Source organism: Aquarana catesbeiana, linkage group LG12 (assembly GCF_042186555.1).
Source record: "Aquarana catesbeiana isolate 2022-GZ linkage group LG12, ASM4218655v1, whole genome shotgun sequence".
NCBI lineage: Eukaryota > Metazoa > Chordata > Amphibia > Anura > Ranidae > Aquarana > Aquarana catesbeiana.
The window spans coordinates 25,931,748-25,955,398 of NC_133335.1; the positions used below are offsets into that span (position 1 = coordinate 25,931,748).

Genomic DNA, 23,651 nt, shown 5'->3' on the forward strand with positions numbered 1-23,651 from the left:
AGGAGGTGCAGGCTGTGCTCTCTCCCTCCTCCTTATAAGCTTGCACATAATGAAGGGAAGGGGGAGGCAATTTGACATCTTTGCCCTGGGCACTGGATTTTCTTGTCCTGGCACTGTATATACATAGCTCCCAACTGTTCCTGATTTGGAGCAACGTCCCTCTGTCCCTGTCTTTCTCATTTGGCCCTCATTTTGGTCTGATCTATATAGTTGTATATAAAATGCACTTTTTATCTTTCAAAAAGTGTTTCCCAGAGCTAAACCTTTCATCCGATTTCTAAATTGCTGCATTTGTACATTTTAAAATCAAATATAAAGGAATAGTAGTGGTAAAAAAAAGCACTTGTGGATTTAACTAACTTTTTTTTTGTTAATACCCCCTTAAGGGGGTGTGGCAAGGGGTGTGTCCTATGCCTACATAGATTTGCTAGTAGGTGTCCCTCATTCCCATCTCAACATGTTGGGAGGTATGCATATAACACAGTTTACTATGGTTCAGTTATGTATGAACACAGCAAGTGATTGGTACCGATCACTCACTGTGTTCATTCAGAAAATGAGGGGGCCAGTAAATGACACAGTGGCCCAGACAGCAGGGGGAATCTGCACCACATAGGATGTTTAGGGTGTGCCCAGGCACACCCAGCACACCCCCCTGTGCATGCAGGGCTGGTGCAAGGATTTTTGACACCCTAGGTGAAACCTCATTTTGCCGCCCACCCTTGGCTCCACCCCTGACCCCACCCCTTTGCCCTGCCCATGTACATCCCACCTTTTAAATGAAGCGCCCATCAAATGCAGCCTACCAGCGCCCATCAAATGCAGCCTACCAGCCCCCATTAGTGCAGCCTACCAGCGCCCATCAATGGGCGCTGGTTTTGGTTTGCCTAGTGGTAGCACCGGTCCTGTGTGCATGCCTATGTACTCGTGTAACACGGAGCACTTACATTATCTTCAAGGACATCACCAGGGTAGTAATATTAACTAGTAGCTTCTGGAGCAAGCAGGAGGCAGGGCCGCGACACCTATCCTTCCATTAAAGGCACTACGCCCTACAGGGGTGGGAGATCACAGCCTCCTTTAGACAAAACTGACATATTTAAAATAAAAATGACAGTTGCTCTTTGAGCGGAGTGGGCTCAGCACTATCACAGCCGCTCGTGGGGGTCACATTGCGCTATCATTACCTGGAAATGCGGAGGAGGGGAGGTAACGGTGGCGGTGACAGCAGCCGCCGAGCTGAGCGGTGTGTCACTTTTTTTCATTTCGCTCAAAGCACCGGGTGCCGGCACTGTCGAGGGGGTTGGATGTCAAACTGTCTTACACAGAGAACGGAGAGATGGATATTTGTATGGAGCCGAGGGGGTGAAAACAAACCGGAGCCCGGCGCCGTAAATAGCAGCGTATTATTAATATTTTATGGGGCGCCAATCAATTGGCAGGGTACGCGGGAAGGAGAGGTTATAAAGACCAAATGTATATATATTCGGTGCGGTAGAAGCAGGTGACAATCAAGACGATCGGGATCTCATACCTACCTCCTCCCACAATCAACCCTTCCATCTCTGCCAACCTTCCAACATCGAAGAATAATTTAAAGATGAACACCAGGCAGATATTACCCACCCACTTGCCCACCGGGCACTTATACCCCCTTCCTGCCCAGGCCAATTTGCAGCTTTCAGCGCCGTCACATTTTGAATGACAATTGCGCGGTCATGCTACACTGTACTCATATGACATTTTTATCATTTTTTTCACACAAATACAGCTTTCTTTTGGTGGTATTTAATCACCACTGGGGTTTTAATTTTTTGCTAAATAAACGATTAAACACAGAAAATTTTGAAAAAAAGAAGCTTTTTCATAATGTGTTATAAAATTTTGCAGACAGGTAAATTTTCTCCTTCACTGATGGGCACTGGTAGGCGGCACTGATAGGAGGTACTGATGGGCACTGGTAGGCGACACTGATGGGCACTCATAGGCGGTACTGATGGGCATTGGTAGGTGGCACTGATGGCCACTGGTGGGTGACACTGGGCACTGGTAGGCGACACTGATGGGCACTGATAGGCGGTACTGATGGGCATTGGTAGGTGGCACTGGTGGGTGACACTGGGCACTGATATGCACTGGTAGGCTGGACTGCTAGGTGACACTGATGGGCACTGATAGGCAGCACTGATAGGCAGTACTGATGGGCAATGGTAGGTGGCACTGGTAGGTGACACTGGGCACTGATAGGTGGTACTAATAGGCACTGGTAGGCGGCACTGATGAGCACTGGTAGGCTGGACTGATAGGTGGGACTGATGGGCACTGATAGGTGGTACTGATGAGCACTGATAGGCGGTACTGATGGGCACTGGTAGGCAGCACTGGTAGGCGGCACTGATAGGCAGTACTGATCGGCACTGGTAGGTGGCACTGGTAGGCGACACTGATGGGCACTGATAGGCGGTACTGATGGGCACTGGTAGGTGGCACTGATGGGCACTGATAGGCGGTACTGATGGGCACTGGTAGGCTGGACTGATGGGCACTGGTAGGTGGCACTGATGGGCACTGATAGGCGGTACTGATGGGCACTGGTAGGTGGCACTGATGGGCACTGATAGGCGGTACTGATGGGCACTGGTAGGCTGGACTGATGGGCACTGGTAGGCGGCTAGACATGTGCGGTTCGTTTCGTTCCGAATAAATATTCGGACAAATTTTCCGTTATTCAGATATATTCAAATACCCGAACTACGGTATAAACGAAGTTCACCGAATGCTCCAAATAACAAAATTTGTCCGAATTTCAAATTGAAATTCAAATTGAATTTTACATCGAACTCCAGTCAAATTCTAACTGTAAAAATATTTCTGAAATCAAAGACTGTGTGTGTTATTAGAGTACCATTTTGAGATAATGCTGTTTTTGTTAATCCAAAGATGATATAAAAAGTCATTGCAATCATTTGATGTCGATTCTTCTTTTGTTTTGTTCACTTTGCCGCATTCGAATAAAAAAAAAAAAAAAAAAGTTTTCGATTAGACCGATTGAAACTTAATGGATTCGAATGTTTTGAATCGAAAGAAATCAGTAAATTCGAAGAAAATTCTAAAAAAAGATAAAATGAATTCCAAATACGAATCCCAAATATGAATTGAACGGATCTACCGAATTTAACAAAACAAAATAACTAGATTTAACCAATCAAAATGAAACAAAACACATTTTTTTGTCATGCACATGTCTATAGGCTGACACTTACTGTATAGGTGACATTGATAAGGAGACATTGGTGGGCACAGATTGGCAGCACTTTACAGAAGGCAACTGGTTAAAGACACAAACTCTTGCAGCTTTGTATTCATTAATACATCAAAAGTACCTGAATGTGATCTGGTATCAGCGTCTTGCAGTCCAATGGCTGTAGTGTGAGAGGAAGAAGCAGCACAAGGAGCCAATCGGTTAATGTGTTGTGCTGAAAAGAAGCACGCTGATAGGAAGGGAGGGCAGAGTGACAGAGAGAGAAGCTCATCACTGTGCTGCCTCTTCTGTCACGTTCCAATCACAGGCTGGAGGCGGGTCCAAGTGAGTTGAGTAATACTGCCCATTGGACTAAGGACATCTAGTGGCAGAAAAAAAGCACAGGAAGTCTCTGGATTGCAGGTGAATATTGCAACAAAGGCTGGTTTTATTATTTGATCTTTTAATGGACTAATCATTTTATCTGTTTTTGATGGTTTTCAGCTTTAAGCATTTTATTCCAGTTTTCTGACTTTTTTTTTTATTTTTTACTTTCCTGTTTCCCTAGCTAGGAGGTTGGTGATGGAAAATCAGATCCCAGTATGTATATTGTAATTCTCTCAGGATAATTATTTTTGTGTCTTACCAGCTGGTTTACTGAGATAGATGGTGCAAAGGTGGAGACCATCTTCCTATCCAAACCAAACATTGATGGTTCTTTCCTTGTTCCAAGATTCTTTTTGCTGGCCCAGTAACGTCAGGTGTCCTTTCTCTACTCAGCTGCTGGTGGGTTGCACTTACTGCAGCACAGAATGGCACAAATACAAGGGCCGTTCTGTGCTGAAATACTCTGAGCTGAACATTGAGGTCCCCCCAGGGGGTAGGTCCAGTCCCGGGACAAGGTCACCCAGCACCCAGGCCAAAGATGCCAAAGTGTGCCCCCCACCCCATTCATGATGTGCAAGCTTAGGAGATCCTACACCCAGCGGTCACTCGCTGGGCACTATCACTACTTCTGTCAACCTTGTAACAGAAGGAAGGCACCCCCACCTCTACTGTAAACCATTGCACTCAGGGCAGTCACCCCTTTTCCCAGTTCTGGGTAGGTCTATGGCCACCTGGACTCAGAGGAAATGGGGTAAATGATAATACATTGGGTAGCATATTTTCTCACGCTGAGTTCAGCCATGATTATGTTCCATAACTTTCAGGTGCCCATATAAAGTCCATGGCATCCTCATAAACCACCAAAAAAAGTTCACCTTTTTAATGCAGCCTTTCTCAACTTTTTTCAACACAGAGGAACCCTTGAAATAACTTTCCAGGCTCAGGGAAGCCATGCTAAAAGTTACTATACCTACAACACATGATACATTGGTGTAATGGTCAGTGGGAAGAATGCTCCTTACACTTGTTGTCATTGGGAAGAATTACCCTCTTACAGATAGCTAAAAGATCAGTGGTGTTAGTGGGAACTTATCTGAGAAGCAGAAATTGCTAATTGCTCAAGCAACCCCTAGCCATCTCTGGAGGAACCCTGGAGTTCCATTTAACCCTGGTTGAGGAACCCTGTTCTAATGCAATGTATTTTCCCCTAATGACCAATTTTGCCAAAATTACATCTAAATTTTTTGCTCATCCCTAGTCATAAATGAGGACTTTGGGTGCATTCTGCTTTTGGGTGTCCAGGTAGCTCATCCTACACGAACAGGACCTTTCCTATCTGTGATCTTTGCTGATGACCTACTAATGTTGAGACCATTGTCGATGGTTTAACATCATCATTACCAAAGCACCACTGACACATAAAAGGTAATATTGGATGTGTACAACGTCTTTCCCCTGGGAGCCTTCCAGGTGTTTGGAGAAAGAAGAAGGAAGACTTGACAAATCATTTCTAAAATAATTGAGTGATGCTGACCGTTTTAGATACAAGCAAAGTTTTTTAGGAATTCCTCTTGTTCTATCACTGGCGGGGGTTGCTTCTAAAAGAAAAGGCAAACCTTCTTCTTTCCCTGTCTTTACGTGGATTATAAGGATTTATCGGTGTGTGATCTCCGATCTCTCCCGAGAATTCAGGATCAATAAAGATCCTTTTATTTCTGTAAACCTAACAATTGAGCTGTAATCCAGTCTCTTGTGAAGGACAACATATGTGCCTTACTTCAATGAGGCTAGATATTATGATGTTTGACATAATGTGGAATTCCTTGTAATGATATTAATGCCTAGTAACTGGCAGTTAAAAGATGCCAATTTTGGAAGGTTTATCGGAGAATAGGATCTCTGGGTACAAAAGATCATCATTCAACATGGTTCTGACCATAGTGACCATACGATTCAATAGTAATAATTCAAATAAGAACCCTTTGTTCGATATAGTTCATTGCCTGCTGTCTGTATCTAATTGCCTGCCGTGTGTATCAAATGCTCTTTTTAGGGATGGCCATCCATTAAAGTAGATAAAACCCATCAAATGAATGTCGGACTCATCACCCTATAACAGGAAGTTCCTGAACATGGATCTTCATGGCAGGATCACCATGGATTTGGTTATTTTTGATGAAAGGTGCAGATTAGAAAACATGGAAAATGACTTTGAAAGGACGTTAACAAGTTAAAGATTCTATTTATTAATTGGGTTTATACCTAATGATTGCTCTATAATTGTACATGTCACATAATGGCCATACAATCACTTGTAGTCCATCTAATTGATGTGATAGTAATGACCATTATCAGAAGTTTCCATCATGCAATCTTCTCTCTACAAATTGACCAAGACAATAAGTAGTTTTCCATGATTTTAATCTAAAATGTTAAAGTATGGCTCCAGATGAAACATTTTTTATTTTAGATATAATGTTTCCCATCATGATATTATTACTGTCTCTGGACAGAAAGTGATGGGAAATCCAAAATATTACTGATTGCAGGTGGAGTGGGGGGTCTTCCAATGTGGACAGTGGCAAAAAGAAAGGATGTGTACCCCTTGAAATTAACTGTTTTTCTGCATGAATTTGCCTTAAAATGTGATCTCATCCTCATTTAAAGCTGAGTACACACAAATATCAGGTGGTATCGGCTGTTTCAACAGAAACGTCCAGCTTCTGTTTAACGTGTGCCAGAAAAGCATCTGCCGATTGGCAGCCAATGGCTATGAGTGGTCCTCTGTGTGTACTGGCGGGGGGGGGAGTTCCCCTGTCAGTACACAATAGCTGTACTAAAATTGCATCGTTAGTACAGCCAGCTACTCCCGAGCACCTTGTTTTTTTGTTTTTTATTCATTCAGCTCACTGGGTTGAAAAAAAAAAAAAACTGATAGTGTGTACCAGGCTTAAGTCACACAATGTGCTCTAGCTGATAACAACAATTCTAATTTCTCTTGTCTTTACTGAACACACCCATTAAACATTCACAGCAACAGAGGAAAAAGTAAGTGAACCCTTAGAGTTACCTCCTGGTTGAACCTCCTTTGGCAGCAATGATTTCAAGCAAGTGCTTTTGGATCAGATCAGCTCTGGATCAGACCTGCACAATGTTCAGGAGGAACTTTAGACCATTCCTCTTTACAAAACTGCTTCAGCTCAGAGACCTTTGTAGGATGTCTGGCGTAAACGACTCTCTTGAGGTCATTCTACGGCATCTCTATGTGGATAAGTTCTGGACTCCAAAAGGTGAATTTTTTTTTCTGAAGCCAGTCTGTGGTGGATTTACTTTGATGCTTAGCGTCATTGTCCTGCTGCACCACCCAACTTCCACTAAGCTTCAGCTGGCAGACAGCCACCTTGATTTTTTTTTGGTAAACTTCCCCTCAATAATGGCAAGGCAAGTGGTCCAGGCCCTGAGTCAGTGAAGCATGCCCAAATCATAATGTTTCCTCCACCATACTTGAGAGTCGGGATGATGTTTTGATGTTGGTAAGTTGTGCCCTTTTTGTGGAATACATAGTGCCGAGTATTTTTTCCAAACAATTCAACTTTTGTTTCATCAGTCCACGTCAGTCCTCTGTGACCCGCATCAGTGTGAACCCAGCCTGAGTCTTTAGCTGTTACTCATAAGTTATTGTTTACCTCATTGAGGATTCTGTTTTGCTCCTTGGAAGTCATCTTGACTGGGCGTCCACTTCTAGCAAGAGTAGCCACAGTACTTAACTGTCTCTCCATTTATAGTCAGTTTGTCTAACTGTTGACTGATGGATGCCTAAACACCTTGATATTTATTTGTATCCCTTTCCAGCTTTATGCAGATCAACTACTCTTGATCATATGTCTTCAGAGAGCTCCTCTTTGCGAGGCATGGTTTGCATCAGCTGATGCTTCTTATGAACAGCACTCTTAAAATATTTGAGTGTCTTTTATCAAAGTAGTGCTAAACTACACCTCCAAACTCTTGTCATTAATTGGACTCCAGGTGTGCAAACATCTGTCATCCGTTAACTTTTGTTGTGGTATTTAGTCTATGGGTTCACTTACTTTTTCCTCCAGCATTGTGAATGTTTAATTGGAGTGTTCAATAAAGACATGAGAAATTAGGATTTGGGATTATCACCTTAAGCCCATTGTGCTTGTCTATTATTGTGACTCAGATGAGCATCGAATAACATTTTATGGCAAATTACTGCAGAAAGCCAGTTAATCCCAAGGGGTTCACATGCTTTTTCTTGCCACTGTATTCTGGTGAGGGATTTCACCAGAAAATTCCTCTTGCCAGACAGAAAATTAAAAGAAATTACCCCTGACCAAGGTTCTAACCCTTCCCATGCTCTGTCCAATACTAGAGTTCCACTTTAAGGTACACAGCAAGACTGTGGTGCACGGGCTCAGAGCTAGTCCTCCTATTCCGGCATTGTATGGCGCCTTCCTTGCCTTTGAATGGGAGGCGGTTGTAAGCATCTTAGCGAGCCTTTTAAACCTTCCAGACAGAAACGGATTTAATAAGTCAACACTGGAGGATTTGCAAGGCTTAACGTCTAAGTGTTGAAATTCTCCGCCACTGCTCAGGATAAGGGCTGGGAAATTACAAGCTTGGTGTCTAGAAGCCGCTATAATGAGATCTTGATGCGTATTTCCCAGGATGCATCTTGTTGCTGGGTCGTCTTGGCCACCTCCACCTCCTCTTTCCCCCAATACATGCAGGGTTCTTCTGTAATTATAAACATGGGGAAAAAACTCCACTTTTGCCATAGGTTGCATAACCTACAATATACACTCACGATTTACTGCTATTAAAATTGACTTTTCTGTGTCTGCAGACAGTTTTTATTTTTATAATGATGGCTAAAAATTCTATTTTTTTCCCTCCACCCCATAGCACCAGTCTTCTGTTGGACATTTGCAAAATTTGCATCCCTCTATTGCTCTGAGCCTTTCTCAAAGGTCTGCACAGAGCTGGTGATCAAATTACAGCCAGCCTGGTACATGCCTGGCAGTGTGTTTAGGTTTACTGTGCTTAGGGAGTTAAATCTTTGGTGAGTTATCTATATGAAATGGTAAGCCCAAGGACCCTATGTTGTAATATTTATCACCCAAATGTATGGTTAGCCGAAACTCAAGCTTGGCGCTCGTTTTCAAAGATTTAGGGATGGGATTGGTCTACCTACCAACCAGAACTGGGTTAGAATTTACAATAAAGTTCAGTCACATTTGTATAACTCAGTGGTGGCCAACTTTCTTGATATGGGGGACTTCAGGTGTAGCCAACGACATCACTAAAGGGCCACACATATTAGACACACAACAGGATATTATCAAAGAATATGGGATAGAATACAAAATATGGTCAGAGACTGTGGACAAGGATACAGGAGATTGTCAGAGACTGTAGGTATAATACATGGAGCGGTTAGAGATTGTGGACAGGATAAAAGCGATGGTGAGAGACTGCAGGCATAATACAAGAGATGGTTAGAGACTGCAGACATGATACAAGAGGTTGTTAGAGAGACTATGGACAGCATAAAGCAGAGGGTTGTCTCAGTTGCTTCTCTCTCTTCATGACTCAATGATGTTGATGGGTTCTGTGGGGACTATACCATCTCTTTCATGCTGTCTTGTTCTTCTTATGATAATTCTCTATGACTTTGGTTGTATATTTGGGATCATTGTCCTGCTGGAGGAATACATTTGGGTCTAATTCTTCCAGGTTTTCCTCTGAAGTATGTTCTTTACACTCTTCAGCATCTTAGAGTAGTAAGACAGGGCTGGACAAATCCCAAGAGCCAGGTAGCCAATGTTCCTTCAAAATTACAGCTGATACCTAACTTCTGAGGTCTTCTCTGGGTGTTGTCAAAGGTGCTTGGCTCCCAAAAAAAAAAAAATCCTGATGGCTCCCAGATAGGATCAACTGGCTATGGAATTCCATAATTGGTTGTCCATCCCTGTTGTACCACCTAACTAGTTGAAACCTAAACGCCTAAAGTTTCCATGGAAACATATGTATCCAAGTCTCGGGCCTCTCCAGGCCTAATTGTGACCTCCAGTGTCAGGGACAGCCGACACCCTTCTCTGTAGAGTGGGTTACGAGGCATGGTGGGTGCAATGCAAGGTAGATTAATGGGCTCCATACATTTCTTGAATGCAAAGAGATTTATTGTCTCTTAAACAGAACTGTGGGAGAGATGTTTAGGGCCAGGACACCCTTTTAGTAGTTGCAGTGTTAATTTAGCAGACTCCTAGACTTCTATAGGTAGACAGCCATGCAGGGAAAGGCATCCATCAAGACACCACATCTGCAAGGTTAGGACTGCTGTCTCCTATGGCAACAATCTCAAAACAGTTTCTAACAAAGGTTGTAATGAACATGCTCACTTCTTCTACAATCTCCTATTGTAGATCTTCACTCAACCGAGCTCCTAGTCTTTCGCTAGACTTGCTGATCCACTGCCACTGGATCACCTGAGCTCTTCCAATCTTCTCATTCAGTATCTTCCTCAAGTGTCACCCTTGCCTCCTTGCTGAGTCCCTACCTTGACACTCACAGATACTTCTCAAGTGTCACCCCACTGGCCTGCTCTATCCCTGGCTTGACACACAATACTGTTCTGCAAGCATCACCTCCACTGTGTCAGAAACCATGAATCTGCCTGAGACAGAAGTACAGTTAAATCACACTTGTTTAATAAAAAGGTAAACGGAGTAAACATAGTCAAAATATAGCCAGAGTTCAGGAACCGAAACGGACAGTCAGACCTGCCAAAACGTCAGGAAGCCAGAGATGAGCGTAGTAGAACAGCAAGCAGGATCTGGAGCCAGAAGAAATGTCAGCCAAGTGAGTATTTAACAGGAACACAGGAGAGCATCTCTAGAGATGTGACCAAGGTGAAGGCAGAGATCATCTGGGCTGGACGGCTTAAGTAGGCAGGACTGAGGAGCAGTATATCATCAACAGGTGAGTCACTGTGGAGAGAAAGGAGCTGGCAATTAGCCAACAGCTGAGCGGCCAACTTTAAGAAAGGAAGATCAAAAAAGGACTGCGCTAAAACGCATACTGAACACCATACATGATTATGTGAATATAAAAAACAACAATCGATCAAATATTCAAAGGTAAATGAAAACCATGCAGTAAGAATAAATGAAAAATAAGGTGAACCAAAATAAGACACAAATGGTAATAATGAAATAGCCAAAATTATATCCAAGGGAATAGTGAAAATGTTCAAAGAAATTGAGTCACTAAAGCCGAAGCTAACAGAGGGTGATCAAACGGTTAAAATCACTCAGCACCCAGTGAGAAATCCTCCACCTTGTAGGATGTGTGCTTACCAGAGGTAAGCTGGATAATGGCTTATCTTGGAATATCCACACGGGGGACACAGCTCTAAGGACCTCCTCACACGAAGGGGATAGGCAGGAACTCTCTAGGACCGGACCTCAGACGGCATATCAAAGGAACCCAGAAATAAAAGGAATTTCCTCCATAGTGTAAATCCGTTTGGTATTTTATTAAAAATATGGTAAAAGCACTTACATAGATACTTGGTTAAAATCACAGAAACAGCCGGCCGGCTAGCATACACCCGTTCAATGGAATGGAAACGATGACGTCAGCGCGTCTACCTTCCGACGTACGTTTCGTCCTATTGGACGTCGTCATGGGAACCAATAGGTTCTGGTAAGCACACATCCTACAAGGTGGAGGATTTCTCACTGGGTGCTGAGTGATTTTAACCGTTTGATCACCCTCTGTTAGCTTCGGCTTTAGTGACTCAATTTCTTTGAACATTTTCACTATTCCCTTGGATATAATTTTGGCTATTTCATTATTACCATTTGTGTCTTATTTTGGTTCACCTTATTTTTCATTTATTCTTACTGCATGGTTTTCATTTACCTTTGAATATTTGATCGATTGTTGTTTTTTATATTCACATAATCATGTATGGTGTTCAGTATGCGTTTTAGCGCAGTCCTTTTTTGATTTTTCTTTATATGTTTGTGTGCACGCCTCACTCTAGGACTGCAGCTTTCTTTAATCTACTAATCATTAGTAGTACACTTTTATGTTAGCGCGGTATTGTTTATGTTTTATTTTAAGAAAGGAAGGGCTGCTGAAGTTTCCCAATTCTTCACAGTCCCCGGTTGGTGAGAATACTGTTCTGGTACTTGCTTGAGCTACTCACAGTGGTCCCTGGTAGTAAGGTAGATGGTCCCTTAGTGGCGATAGCTTCCCCTCTACCTCCAACCATGACAGGTTCTTTGGCCGGCAGAACCATCACTTCTGGTTGGACTGCAAGCCGCAATCCCAACTCTACGCTGCTCTCTTGCTTCTGGATAGGCCCTTTGACAGCCTAGCAGCCAGATGTCCCCAGGATAGGCCTCAGGCTCTGGCCTAGAAGCCCGGGGGCAACACACATGTCCTCCCAGACAGCCGTTCAGGTGGCACAGAACCCTGATCATCTGACCTTGCCCAAATAAATAGGCTCTCCCAGCAGGTCAAGGGACCTAAGAAAATCCCTGCCCATTGGCTGAGACACCCCATTCATTCCTAATCTGTCCTTACAATGCCCTTGTCTTATCTAAAGCCACCAGATACCCGGCCATCTAGTGGCAAAAGAGAGAAGTGCAGCAATTCCAGAATTGGGGTCAGATCAATTGCCCTCCTATCAATTGGCCAAGGCAACTATCACTTGGCAAATTTACTAGCAACCCTGCCTAACATCGGGGTGCTACATCTACGCATGCAAAGGAAAACGGCTTTATGGTAAAAGCGGTGGGTCTTAATACCCACTTGGGTGCCTCCACCAAACAGTGCCTCCTGCCTTCCACACCATTTCAGCAGAGAGATGGCTAATACCCACCATTTACCCCAAACATCATACACAGACAAGATGTTGAGCTAAAAATCAAAGGAATCCTTTTATTGAACAGAAATACAGGTTTTTATACACTTCACAAATAGAAGTAGTCACCACATAAAAACAAATATTACACATTGGGGTAAACATCCCACAATGGTTAGGTAACAAGGTAAAGCTGACACCAAGCTAATCACATCAGGATTAGCAAACCGACAGAAACTATAGGTGATTCAATTAACAAAGGGAATTTACACCTAGGAGGCACACAATGGGCAAATTACACAATGGGAGAAAGACACTTTACACCAAGACAGGATAGGCGAACACAGGTACACATTATAACAGTAAACACATAACATCTTAATAAACAGATTACACATAACAGCAGGAGGCCCCTGGCGGTAGCATCAGGTTATTTTGAGCTGATTATAATCTTCTGCTTTGAGTCTCTGTGTCTAGAAGGTGGTTGAAGTAGTCAATGCTGGTTTGGGCTGTTGATTCTATACCCCAACAAAACACAGATGCCCCAAATCTGTATCCCTGTTCTCAGAGTCTGTGTGTTTCAGGGAGACATGGATTTCAATCTGAAGTAAAACTACTCCAAAGGTCCCCCGGGCACACAACTCCCAAAGAATAGAGCCCCTTCAAACGCCAGTGCCCATAGTCCGTAGGCAAGAGGCTAGCCTGCAGTCCCCTCCAAAAGCCCCTGTACCGGTTGGGTCTGTGACACCCCTTTTTAAAATGCACTTAAAAAAAGGGTTGTGACAACCTAAAATACTCCTTCCCACTGTGGAATATTTTTCAGCAAAACTTAACTTTAAGACGGGAATAAATTATACCTTGAGCAACTTGGCAAATCTTTTCTCCTCATTGTATGATGTGACATTTTGAGGGAAAAGCCGATGAAACCTGAACAAAGAAAATAAATTGTTATTGAGCTGCAATCCAAAATGACAAAATATAGAAAAAAGAAATGAAATTAAACTGAGTCACAGAATCCATTACCCGCCCGCTTGAGCCAAGGCCCATTCCAGGTCATTATACAAAATGTATTTTAAGTGTTCTGATTAAAGACTTTGCAGTGTGCCAGAGAAACATGACTATGCAATAAGATGTAGTCAAGGACAAATCTTAATTTTTTTGTTTTGTTTTTGTATTTTTAAAGTGCTGACGGGGACTTTGCAGTGACCCACTTGACCAAAGCCCACCTCTTCTATGATGGACGGATAAAGTGGACACCCCCAGCCATTTACAAGAGCTCCTGCAGCATTGACGTCACCTTTTTCCCCTTCGACCAGCAGAACTGCACCATGAAATTTGGCTCGTGGACTTATGACAGAGCCAAGATCGATCTGATCAGCATGCACAACCATGTCGACCAACTTGACTACTGGGAGAGCGGCGAGTGGGTCATCGTCAACGCTGTTGGCAATTACAACATCAAGAAATATGAGTGTTGCACTGAAATCTACTCGGACATCACATATTCCTTTATCATCCGTAGACTTCCTTTATTTTATACCATTAACCTTATCATTCCCTGCCTTCTTATCTCCTGCTTGACCGTGTTGGTCTTCTACTTGCCCTCAGAATGTGGAGAGAAGATCACGCTATGTATATCTGTCCTGCTTTCTCTAACTGTCTTTCTCCTCCTCATTACCGAGATCATTCCATCCACATCTTTAGTCATCCCTTTGATTGGGGAATACCTGCTCTTCACCATGATCTTTGTCACCCTCTCCATCATCATCACGGTATTTGTATTGAATGTTCACCATCGTTCCCCTCGTACACACACCATGCCGGCTTGGGTGCGCAGAATATTTTTGGATGTGGTGCCCAGGGTTTTGTTCATGAAGAGGCCTGCGAAGGACAACTGCAAGAAACTGATTGAGTCCTTGCATGCTGGACCACTTAGTTCTCCACCTAGACTTTGGTCTGAGACAGAGATTGAGCCAGCCTGCCCAAGTTCATCTTCAGCCAGCCCCACCAGCCAGAGGGCATCTCCCTCATCTTCCTGTTGCCATCAGCTGGAGCAAACGGCCAACTCTCAACAAGTGATCTGTAAGTCCCCCTCTGGGCAATATTCACTACTCTGCGAGGAATCGACTCTGAGCAGTTGCCCTCGTCCTCCAAACCAAACTCATTTTCTGGGAGAGCCCCAGACCAATCTGATGCCCAAGGTTCGCTCTGTAAGCGTACAACAGATGTACACGCCCAAGGAAACCAATGAGGCTACAATTCGTTGCCGCTCCAGGAGCATACAGTATTGCTACCTTCATGAAGATTCCTCCCAGACCAATGGTCAGTCCAGCACTTCTCCTCAATCTCAGAGTTGCCACGTGCAAGAAGCACAGCAGACTCCAAATTCTCAGTGTAAATGCAAACCCAAAAGCCAGGAGAAGCCAAGTGGCACCAGTCAAGTTACCAAAACAGTCAGTACCAAAGAGCAGCATGTGCTGCTGATGTCTCCATCCCTGAAGTTGGCCATTGAGGGAGTCCATTATATCGCAGACCACCTGAGAGCAGAGGATGCTGACTTCTCTGTAAGTACCTAATATACAAGTTTTTTAATGGGCAAAGGGACCCCTATAGACTTCCAGGTCCAGAAACCTACAAGTAGATCTTAACTCCCAACTAGATGAAATGTATGTGTATGTATAGCCCAAACCTTCTTTTGTTAGCCTTGGATTGAGTAGTAGAGTGTTAAAACCCCAGTTTATTGTTTGCCATCTTTGTCCAGTTGGGGAGATTTCACTTCTTGTGACCTGTAGATGCAACAGGAATTACGACAAAATTTCCCTTTTAGTCAGTTGTCACATGGAATCATTAAAATAAATGATTCTTTGATGATGTTCTATCAGGCTCTCCTTCCTACTCAATGGCCATCCCTGTCCAGCAGTCCCCACTGCTGGAAACACGTTAAGATGCCAGCATAGTGCCTTGTCAGTGACTACTGCGGATGCAAAGAATTACATGAACTTGTTTCCTTGTTTTCTTAATAGCTGGATTAAAGTTTCGGTTTTTATTATTTCAGATTATAGCTCGTACACGTGCACCCTTTTCATGCACTCAATGTGAGGGTGTATACAGGACCTCATTGTGTCTCCTTGCTGGAAACTCCTGACCTTGCCTCTGCTCACTGGCTCTGACGATTCACATCTGTTAATTATGCGGCAGGTGCAAGCTGTGCTGTCTGATAACTTTAAACGGAGGTCCGTTGTCGGCGGAGTGCTCACAGCGTGAGAGAGCGAGCGCCCAGCCTGCAATCATTTAGTCTATTTCCATCTCAAGTGGCCGTTATCTGCCTTCTTCTGTAGCTTCCAAACTGCTTTGATTGTCCGCTGTTTTTTTTTTCCAGTTTGCCATTCTGCACCGCTGATATAAGGCAGCTGGCAAACAAAGAGCAACAGCTCAATGGCACCCCCTGATTTTCTTCCTTAAAGAGACCCTGTCACACAAAGTAAATGCAAAGTAACCAGGTCTCTTAAAGGACCCTTGACACTCACCTTCATCAGGCTACCTCGCTACTCTGTTGTAAGCAAGAGGGTTTTAGACATCCTTGGCTCAGAAAAGTGTTTGGGTCTGGAGATTGGCCTCTCAGACCCTGGCACTGCATCCTGGGCGGAGGTCACATGGCCCCCTAAACCAAAAGTCTTCTGTGAGGGCTCTGACCCCAGAACAACAGAGAGGGGGAGGAGTATGGTAAAGGTGGGCATTCCAGAGACTGAATGAGCCCTGAATGAGCAAAAAGACAGAATCTCTTTAACGCATAGGCATGTGTATAGGGTGTGACTGAGCACACCCTAATCATCCCTTGCGGCGCAGATTCCCCCTGCTACTGACACTATCCACTGCCCTACTGACACCAATCACTGCTCTACTAACACCATCCAGTGCCCTACTGACACCAATCACTGCTCTACTAACACCATCCAGTGCCCTACTGACACCAATCACTGCTCTACTAACACCATCCACTGCCCTACCGGCACCATCCACTGCTCTACTGGCACCATCCACTGCCTTACTGGCACCATTCACTGCCTTACTGGCACCATCCACTGCTCTACTGGCACCATCCACTGCTCTACTGGCACCATCCACTGCCCTACTGACACCAATCACTGCTCTACTAACACCATCCAGTGCCCTACTGACACCATCCAGTGCCCTACTGACACCAACCACTGCTCTACTAACACCATCCACTGCTCTACTGGCACCATCCACTGCTCTACTGGCACCATCCACTGCTCTACTGGCACCATCCACTGCTCTACTGGCACCATCCACTGCCCTACTGACACCAATCACTGCTCTTCTAACACCATCTAGTGCCCTACTGACACCATCCAGTGCCCTACTGACACCAACCACTGCTCTACTAACACCATCCACTGCTCTACTGGCACCATCCACTGCTCTACTGACACCGTCCACTGTCCCTACTGACACCGTCCACTGTCCCTACTGACACCATCCAATGTCCCTACTGACACCGTCCAATGTCCCTACTGACACCGTCCACTGTCCCTACTGACACCGTCCACTGTCCCTACTGACACCGTCCACTGTCCCTACTGACACCAAACTTTGCCCTACTGACACCATCCACTGTCCCTACTGACACCAAACTTTCCCCTACTGACACCATCCACTGTCCCTACTGACACCAAACTCTGCCCTGCTGACATCATCCACTGGTCTGTTGACACCATGCACTGCTCTACCAACACCATCCACTGCTCTGCTTACACCGTCCATGTCTTAATACATTTTAAAATGGTTGTTTACATTTATTTGTGAGTGTGTGTGCATTTTATTTATATATATATATATATATATATATATATATATATATATATATATATAACCTACACACACACATATATATGTGTGTTTGAGCTTTGGGGGTGCAAACCCTAATGCAATAGGCTGCACGCACTGTAAAAGCATAACTCCACATTTTTGGAAATTTTTGAAAGACCGAACAGCAAAATAACAAACTTTCCCAATAGTGTGTAATGATTATTTTGCTTGATAAGGACTAAATTTACACAGGTGGTATTAAAAGGCAGTCTGACGGCATTTTACCACCTCCTAAAAACATTAGGCTTGGTCTTCACTGCCCCTCTAAAACATGATCCTGGAGGATTGCTTTTCAGAAGGTAGTATAACAGTGCCTTCCAGGCATTCAGGAGGCAATACTGACACATCCTGAATGCTTGTTTTTTTTTTATTTTCTGAATAGTGATCATGCATGGAACTAATTTGCTGCAACTGCGAGCCTAGCATATGGCTTGTGCTTACAGTGTGATCCCATTGGATTTAATGGATGACTGAGGAAGCTGATTTCAATTCACCACAATCATGCCATATGTAGGATCTCTTCCAGCTACCTTGTTGGACTTTCGATTGGTGATCAGTTGGTTTGGCCATGTTTTAACCATCTGTGCAAAAAAGGCCTAACAAGGCAGCTGGAGAGGATCATACACATGCCATGGCCTAATTACTCTGCCGCAAATTTAACTCGGCTTGTTGAGTTAGGCCACAAGGCTTGCCTGTGAACCTCTCCCGTTGAAGTCATTCACAAACCAAATGCTTGGCTTATAATTGCGGTGCATTAGTTCCATGCAAAATTGCAATTCCTCAACAAAAACAGGCATTCAGGAGGCGGAAGTATTTCCTAGGTAGGAGCCCGCTGATGCTGGGTGACCCTGTGCTATCATCAAACCTCAGTGTGGCCTTTCCAACCTCAGTACTGGACAGTCCATGCAGTTCCAGGTCCATTTGAGTCTAAATTGAAATTGAGGATGGACAGACTTACATTGATCCAGTTAGATCATGAGATTCACTTTCTCTCTCCTTAATCCCAACAGGTCAAACAGGACTGGAAGTATGTGGCCATGGTCATCGATCGGATCTTCCTCTGGATGTTCATCATAGTCTGCCTCTTGGGAACCGTTGGACTGTTCCTCCCACCCTGGTTGGCCGGCATGATCTAACCATCAGGGCCTCCAAACTGGACAGTCTCCAACACACCAGGAGGACATTGGGTGGGGAACAGCCGAGCGGGATGGGAAGTCGGGCGCATGAGTGCATGGAGAATGCAGAGAGAACTTTAATTAAAAAAACAAAAAAAACACAAGAACGAGTTTAGGGATCCCACAGAACAGAAGGGATGAGCAGGCATTCCGGAACGTGCGTCTGCAGTATATAAATATTTAAGCTCGCATCAGAAACGCATGAGAGAGCCCAGCGGGCTCCAGGGGATGGCCCACGGGGCAAAGAGACGTTTCAGAGACGGCTCTAGGCCTCCCCCAGCCAGGAATTCTTTAAATATTTGTCATGTACAGCTGACTGCGACCTAAGAGCATTCCTCCTGACATCTGGGGGTTCCTGGCGGGTCTGTGAATAAATCTGAGGCCCTAAACGCTTTCTTTGTTGTTTTTTTATTTCTTCTTTGTCCCCACTTATCTTTCTGCTGTGAAATTTGCTTGGTTGTGGAAGAGTTAATGGGCGCTCATCAAGATAGAAATATGGGCATGAACACTGATGGCTTTTTTTCATGAATGTCTTTTTACATAGGTCCAGCTTGGACTTATATAAGTATGCTTATATCACACTTGTGGGATCGCTGTGGTAGACGCCCCTACTCCAGTGATTGCCACTGTTTTCAGGGTCCGTGCTGAGCGGCTGCCCTGCTGCACAGTGAATGCAGGGGTCCTTTGCTCATCACAGCCACCATTCACAGAGCGCTTTGCATTTTTCCTAATGAATACAAGGTATTCTACAATTTGACGAGGTGTAGAGGTGGGGTGGTGGCATCACTAACTTCAGATATCCTGGCCACCGCACTAGAGCACACTGCACATAGTAGCCATGATGCCCCGTGCTGCCGGTGTATTGGTCCAGCTACCATACACCGCCCCAGAATATGTATCCATAATAATGCTCACAATGGCAAGCGCTCACTGGTCACCGCAGCCATGTGACCGTGCTGACCAAGGAGAAGCGCATCTGAGGCTTCTTCTTCCAGTAAGGTCTCCCAGATGGTGATCATGGGGTCACACTGACCTATGAACTCTTGCCAATGTGAGCATTCTGCTATGCCACCAGCACGGGGCATCCCAGGCGCTAGGTGCAGCAGGATCCAGAGAGGTGGCCTAGGAGGGCCATGGAGAAGGTGGCCTGAGAGGACCATGGAGAAGGTGGCCTGAGAGGACCATGGAGAAGATGGCCTGAGAGGACCATGCAAAAGGTGGCCTGGGGAACCTTGGAGTTGGTTCACCTTTTTTTTTTCTAATGAAAAGGTGAACGTACCCTATTGAGGTTTTATTTTTGGATATAGAGTGGTGAGAGGTTAGAACACCTGTCAGGTTTGTATTGATTCCAGTGGGGACACATGTTCTGGTGACATCTGTCTAAGAAAAGATACTCTTCACTATGAACAGGTTTTCTTTTTTACTTTCTGATGTATTTACAGGACAGGAAGTCAAGGCAAATCTCCCCATATGACACAGACAGAAAGTCAAGGTAAATCTCTCTATATGACCGACGGGCCGTCATGGTAAATCTCCTTATATAACATAAACAGAAAGTCAAAGTAAATCTCCCTATATGACATAGATAGGACGTCAAGGGAAATCTCCCCATATGACACAGACAGAAAGTCAAGGTAAATCTCTTTATATGACATAAACTGGAAGTCAAAGTAAATCTCTGTATATATGACCATATATGGGGAGATTTACCTTGATGTCCTATCTATGTCATATAGGGAGATTTACTTTGACTTCCTGTCTGTGTTGTCATAGGGAGATTTCACTTGACTTCCTGTCTATGTCATATAAGGAGACTTACCTTGATTTCCCATCTATGTCCTATTGGGATATGACACAGACTTCCTGTCTGTGTCATATGGAAAGATTTACTTCGACTTCCTGTCTGTGTCATCATAGGGAGATTTCACTTATCTTCCTGTCTGTCATATAAGGAAACTTATCTTGATTTTCCATCTATGTCATATAGAGATATTTATCTTGACTTTCTGTCTGTGTCAGACGGGACGTCAAGGTAAATCTCCCCATATGACACAGACAGAGAGTCAAGTGAAATCTCCCTATACAACACAGATGAAAAGTCAAGCTAAACCTCCCTATATAACAGACAGGGAGTCAAGTGAAATCTCCCTATAAGGACACAGACCGGTACATATTCCCATATGACACAGATAGTATGTCAAGGGAAATCTCCCCATATGACAAAGATGGCAAAAAAACATAGTTTGGGAATTCATAGTTTGGGAATTCTAACTCTTTCACGCTCTTTTCAAAGGTATTGGCTTTAAATACACCTAAAAAAAAATATTACATTAAAGAAATCTCACTGTGTAGCCTAATGTTTTGGTTGGTGCTAGGATTGCCACCTTTTCTTCAAGCAGGGCAAATTTTTTTTTTTTTCCATCGTATGCACTATAGGATTATAAAAGACCTGGGACACCTTTGGGTGCCCCAAAGGAAGTAGTAATGCAGCGTGCAGTGGCAAACAGTGGGCGTGGCCAAAATGCTCTTGTTGGCATCAACGCCCAGCCTCCCAGTGATGCCGAACCTACCACCCGACATCTGCCTGCAGCTTCCGGACGGTAACAGATTGCGGTAATGATGGCGAACCTTGGCACCCCAGATGTTTTGAAACTACATTTCCCATGATGCTCATGCACTCTGCAGTGTAGTTGAGCATCATGGGAAATGTAGTTCTAAAACATCTGGGGTGCCAAGGTTCGCCATCACTGATATAGGGTCTGGGACCAAAAAGTACCATTTCAGTGTTTTCAGATGACACCAAGCTATGCAGTGGAATAACGTCCTTACAGGATGTCTCCAACTTACAAGCCGACCTCAATGCACTGTTTAATTGGGCAATTATGTGGCAAATGAGATTTAATGTTGATGAATGTAAAGTTATGCACTTGGGGACTAAGTATATGCATGCATCATACATACTAGGGGGAGTACAACTGGGGGGAATCAATGGTGAAGGATCTGGTGGTTTTGGTAGATCATAAGCTCAATAATAACATGCAATGCCAAGCTGCGGTTTCCAAAGCGAGCAAAGTCCTATCTTGTATTAAGAGAGGTATGGACTCCAGAGAGAGAGAGATATCATCTGTACAAATCATTAGTAAGACCTCATCTAGAATATGCAGTTCATTTTTGGGCACCAGTTCTCAAAAAAAACTGATAAGAGGCATGGAGGAGCTCAGCTATGAGGATAGATTAGATAGAGGAACTGAATTTATTTTCTCTTGAGAAGAGGAGATTAAGGGGGATATGATCAACATGTACAAATGCATAAGTGGTCCACATAGTGAACTTGTTGTTGAGTTAGTTATTCACTTTAAGGTCCTCACAGAGGACAAGGCGGCACTCTTTTTACGTCCTAGAGGAAAAAAGAGCTGCTTCTGGTTAGCTCAGCAGCTTGCTTTAAAAAAAAGGCCTGGATTCTCTCCTAAATGTACATAATATAACTGGATACTAACATTTATAGGTAAAGTTTATCTAGGGAATATCCGTTTGCCTCTTGGTGGAACAGGAAGGAATTTTTTTCCCCACTGGAGCAAATTGAATCCTGCTTTGCTGGGTTTTTTTTCCCTTTTCTTCTGGATCAAATGTGGCTATAGGATTGTATGTATAAGATGGTAGGATTTTTTATTTTTCCCCTTTTATTGGTTGAACTATATGGAATTGTGTCTTTTTTTTCAACCAGACTAACTTGGTATCCATGTAATATTTTCAGCCAGAGGCCGGCGATGGCCGCCTTCTTATTTCCTCCACTTTAAAATTCCATCAACGAGCGAGCAGCGCAAACGCCTGCCTGTGATCGCTTCAGTCTGCCGCGTCGCCTCTGATACTCCGGCAGATCTAACAGGAGGTGTCAGAACGGCTCACTTTGACTGAAGGACAGGTTCAAAGCTAGGCGTCACTCCTGCACCAATTCCCTGGCCGTGTGTGTGCGCGACTGTAAAGCGCCATCAGCAGGTCCAAACCTTTTGGGACAGGCAGGAGGGGAGGGGGAACCAGAGAACAGGATTGCGGAACAGGACCGTTTAATGTGTGAAGGGCAGAGTAAGGGTGGCTTGTATAATTTCTGTTATCTCACTCGCTGCCGCCCCCTGCATATTAAGCAATACAGACAAGTTCCTCGTTAGAATAATCTCACAGCCAGACAACACGTGGCCTAGCAACACTCTGTTGTGTCAGAAACGCATACAGCTGGGGGGACACCACGCGTGATTTTCAGTGTAAACAATTGTTAGACCTGTGATCTGTCTACTGACAGCTGATGTGTAGGGTAAGCATACCTTCAAAGTCTGCTTATCTCCTGAAGTCCTAAATAAAAGAGGAACGTCACCATGGGGAAAGTCTTCACCAGCCACTCTGCCATCTTCAAATATCACAGATGTCCCACACTGTGGCATGTCTGAGCAGCCCAGAGGATACCCATGCATATGCAGATATGCCGCTGGCTTCTGGTATCTGGGACCTTGTTGAACCCTTCTATCCATCATGTCTGAACCCTACATTGTTCTACGAGGTCTTTGCCAGGTCCCAAATACCTGACAGAGTGGCATCAAGTTTGCGCTTCATCATGCACAGATTCTCATGGGGCCCATCAGCAATACACTGCCTCCTGAGATGTGTGACGTGGACCTCCCAGGAGGCAGAGGGGTTCCATACATACTTGTTGACTAGGCAAGGAAACAGGTGCAGCACAAAAAAAAGGTATAAAAACTTTACAAAAATTAGAAAACGCTTTCCAATTCTGTAAAGGGGGAGATACCAGGAAAATGTTAGTTTAATGGGTGAAGGTCCGCTTAACCCACGCTCCTTTAATACCTCCATATGAAGTTATGAGGCTATAGCCAATGCAACGTTCTGGAATCTGTGTGGTCCCTGCATGTGCAGTAGAAGCCCATAGCTGTCTCCAAAGGCCATGGAGGCCATCTATGGGTTGTAGACATCTATGGTCTTTGTGGACATGTATGGTCCTGTTGTCTCCAGCAACAGTAGAAAGCCCCATAAAAAGGTTATAGGCTTCTACTGT

General features: G+C 44.3%; 1 protein-coding gene across 1 annotated transcript in view; it reads left to right on the forward strand.

Annotated features, from left to right (window-relative positions):
- CHRNA4 (cholinergic receptor nicotinic alpha 4 subunit) overlaps positions 1 to 18,983 on the forward strand; it is a 50,169-nt gene extending 31,186 nt beyond the window's left edge. The window contains exons 4-5 of the mRNA XM_073607446.1: positions 13,708 to 15,088; positions 18,425 to 18,983. Coding sequence (XP_073463547.1) covers positions 13,708 to 15,088; positions 18,425 to 18,550 — 1,507 coding nt within the window. The 3' untranslated portion in view covers positions 18,551 to 18,983. The remainder of the gene's footprint in view (positions 1 to 13,707; positions 15,089 to 18,424) is intronic.
- Positions 18,984 to 23,651: the final 4,668 nt, after the last annotated feature.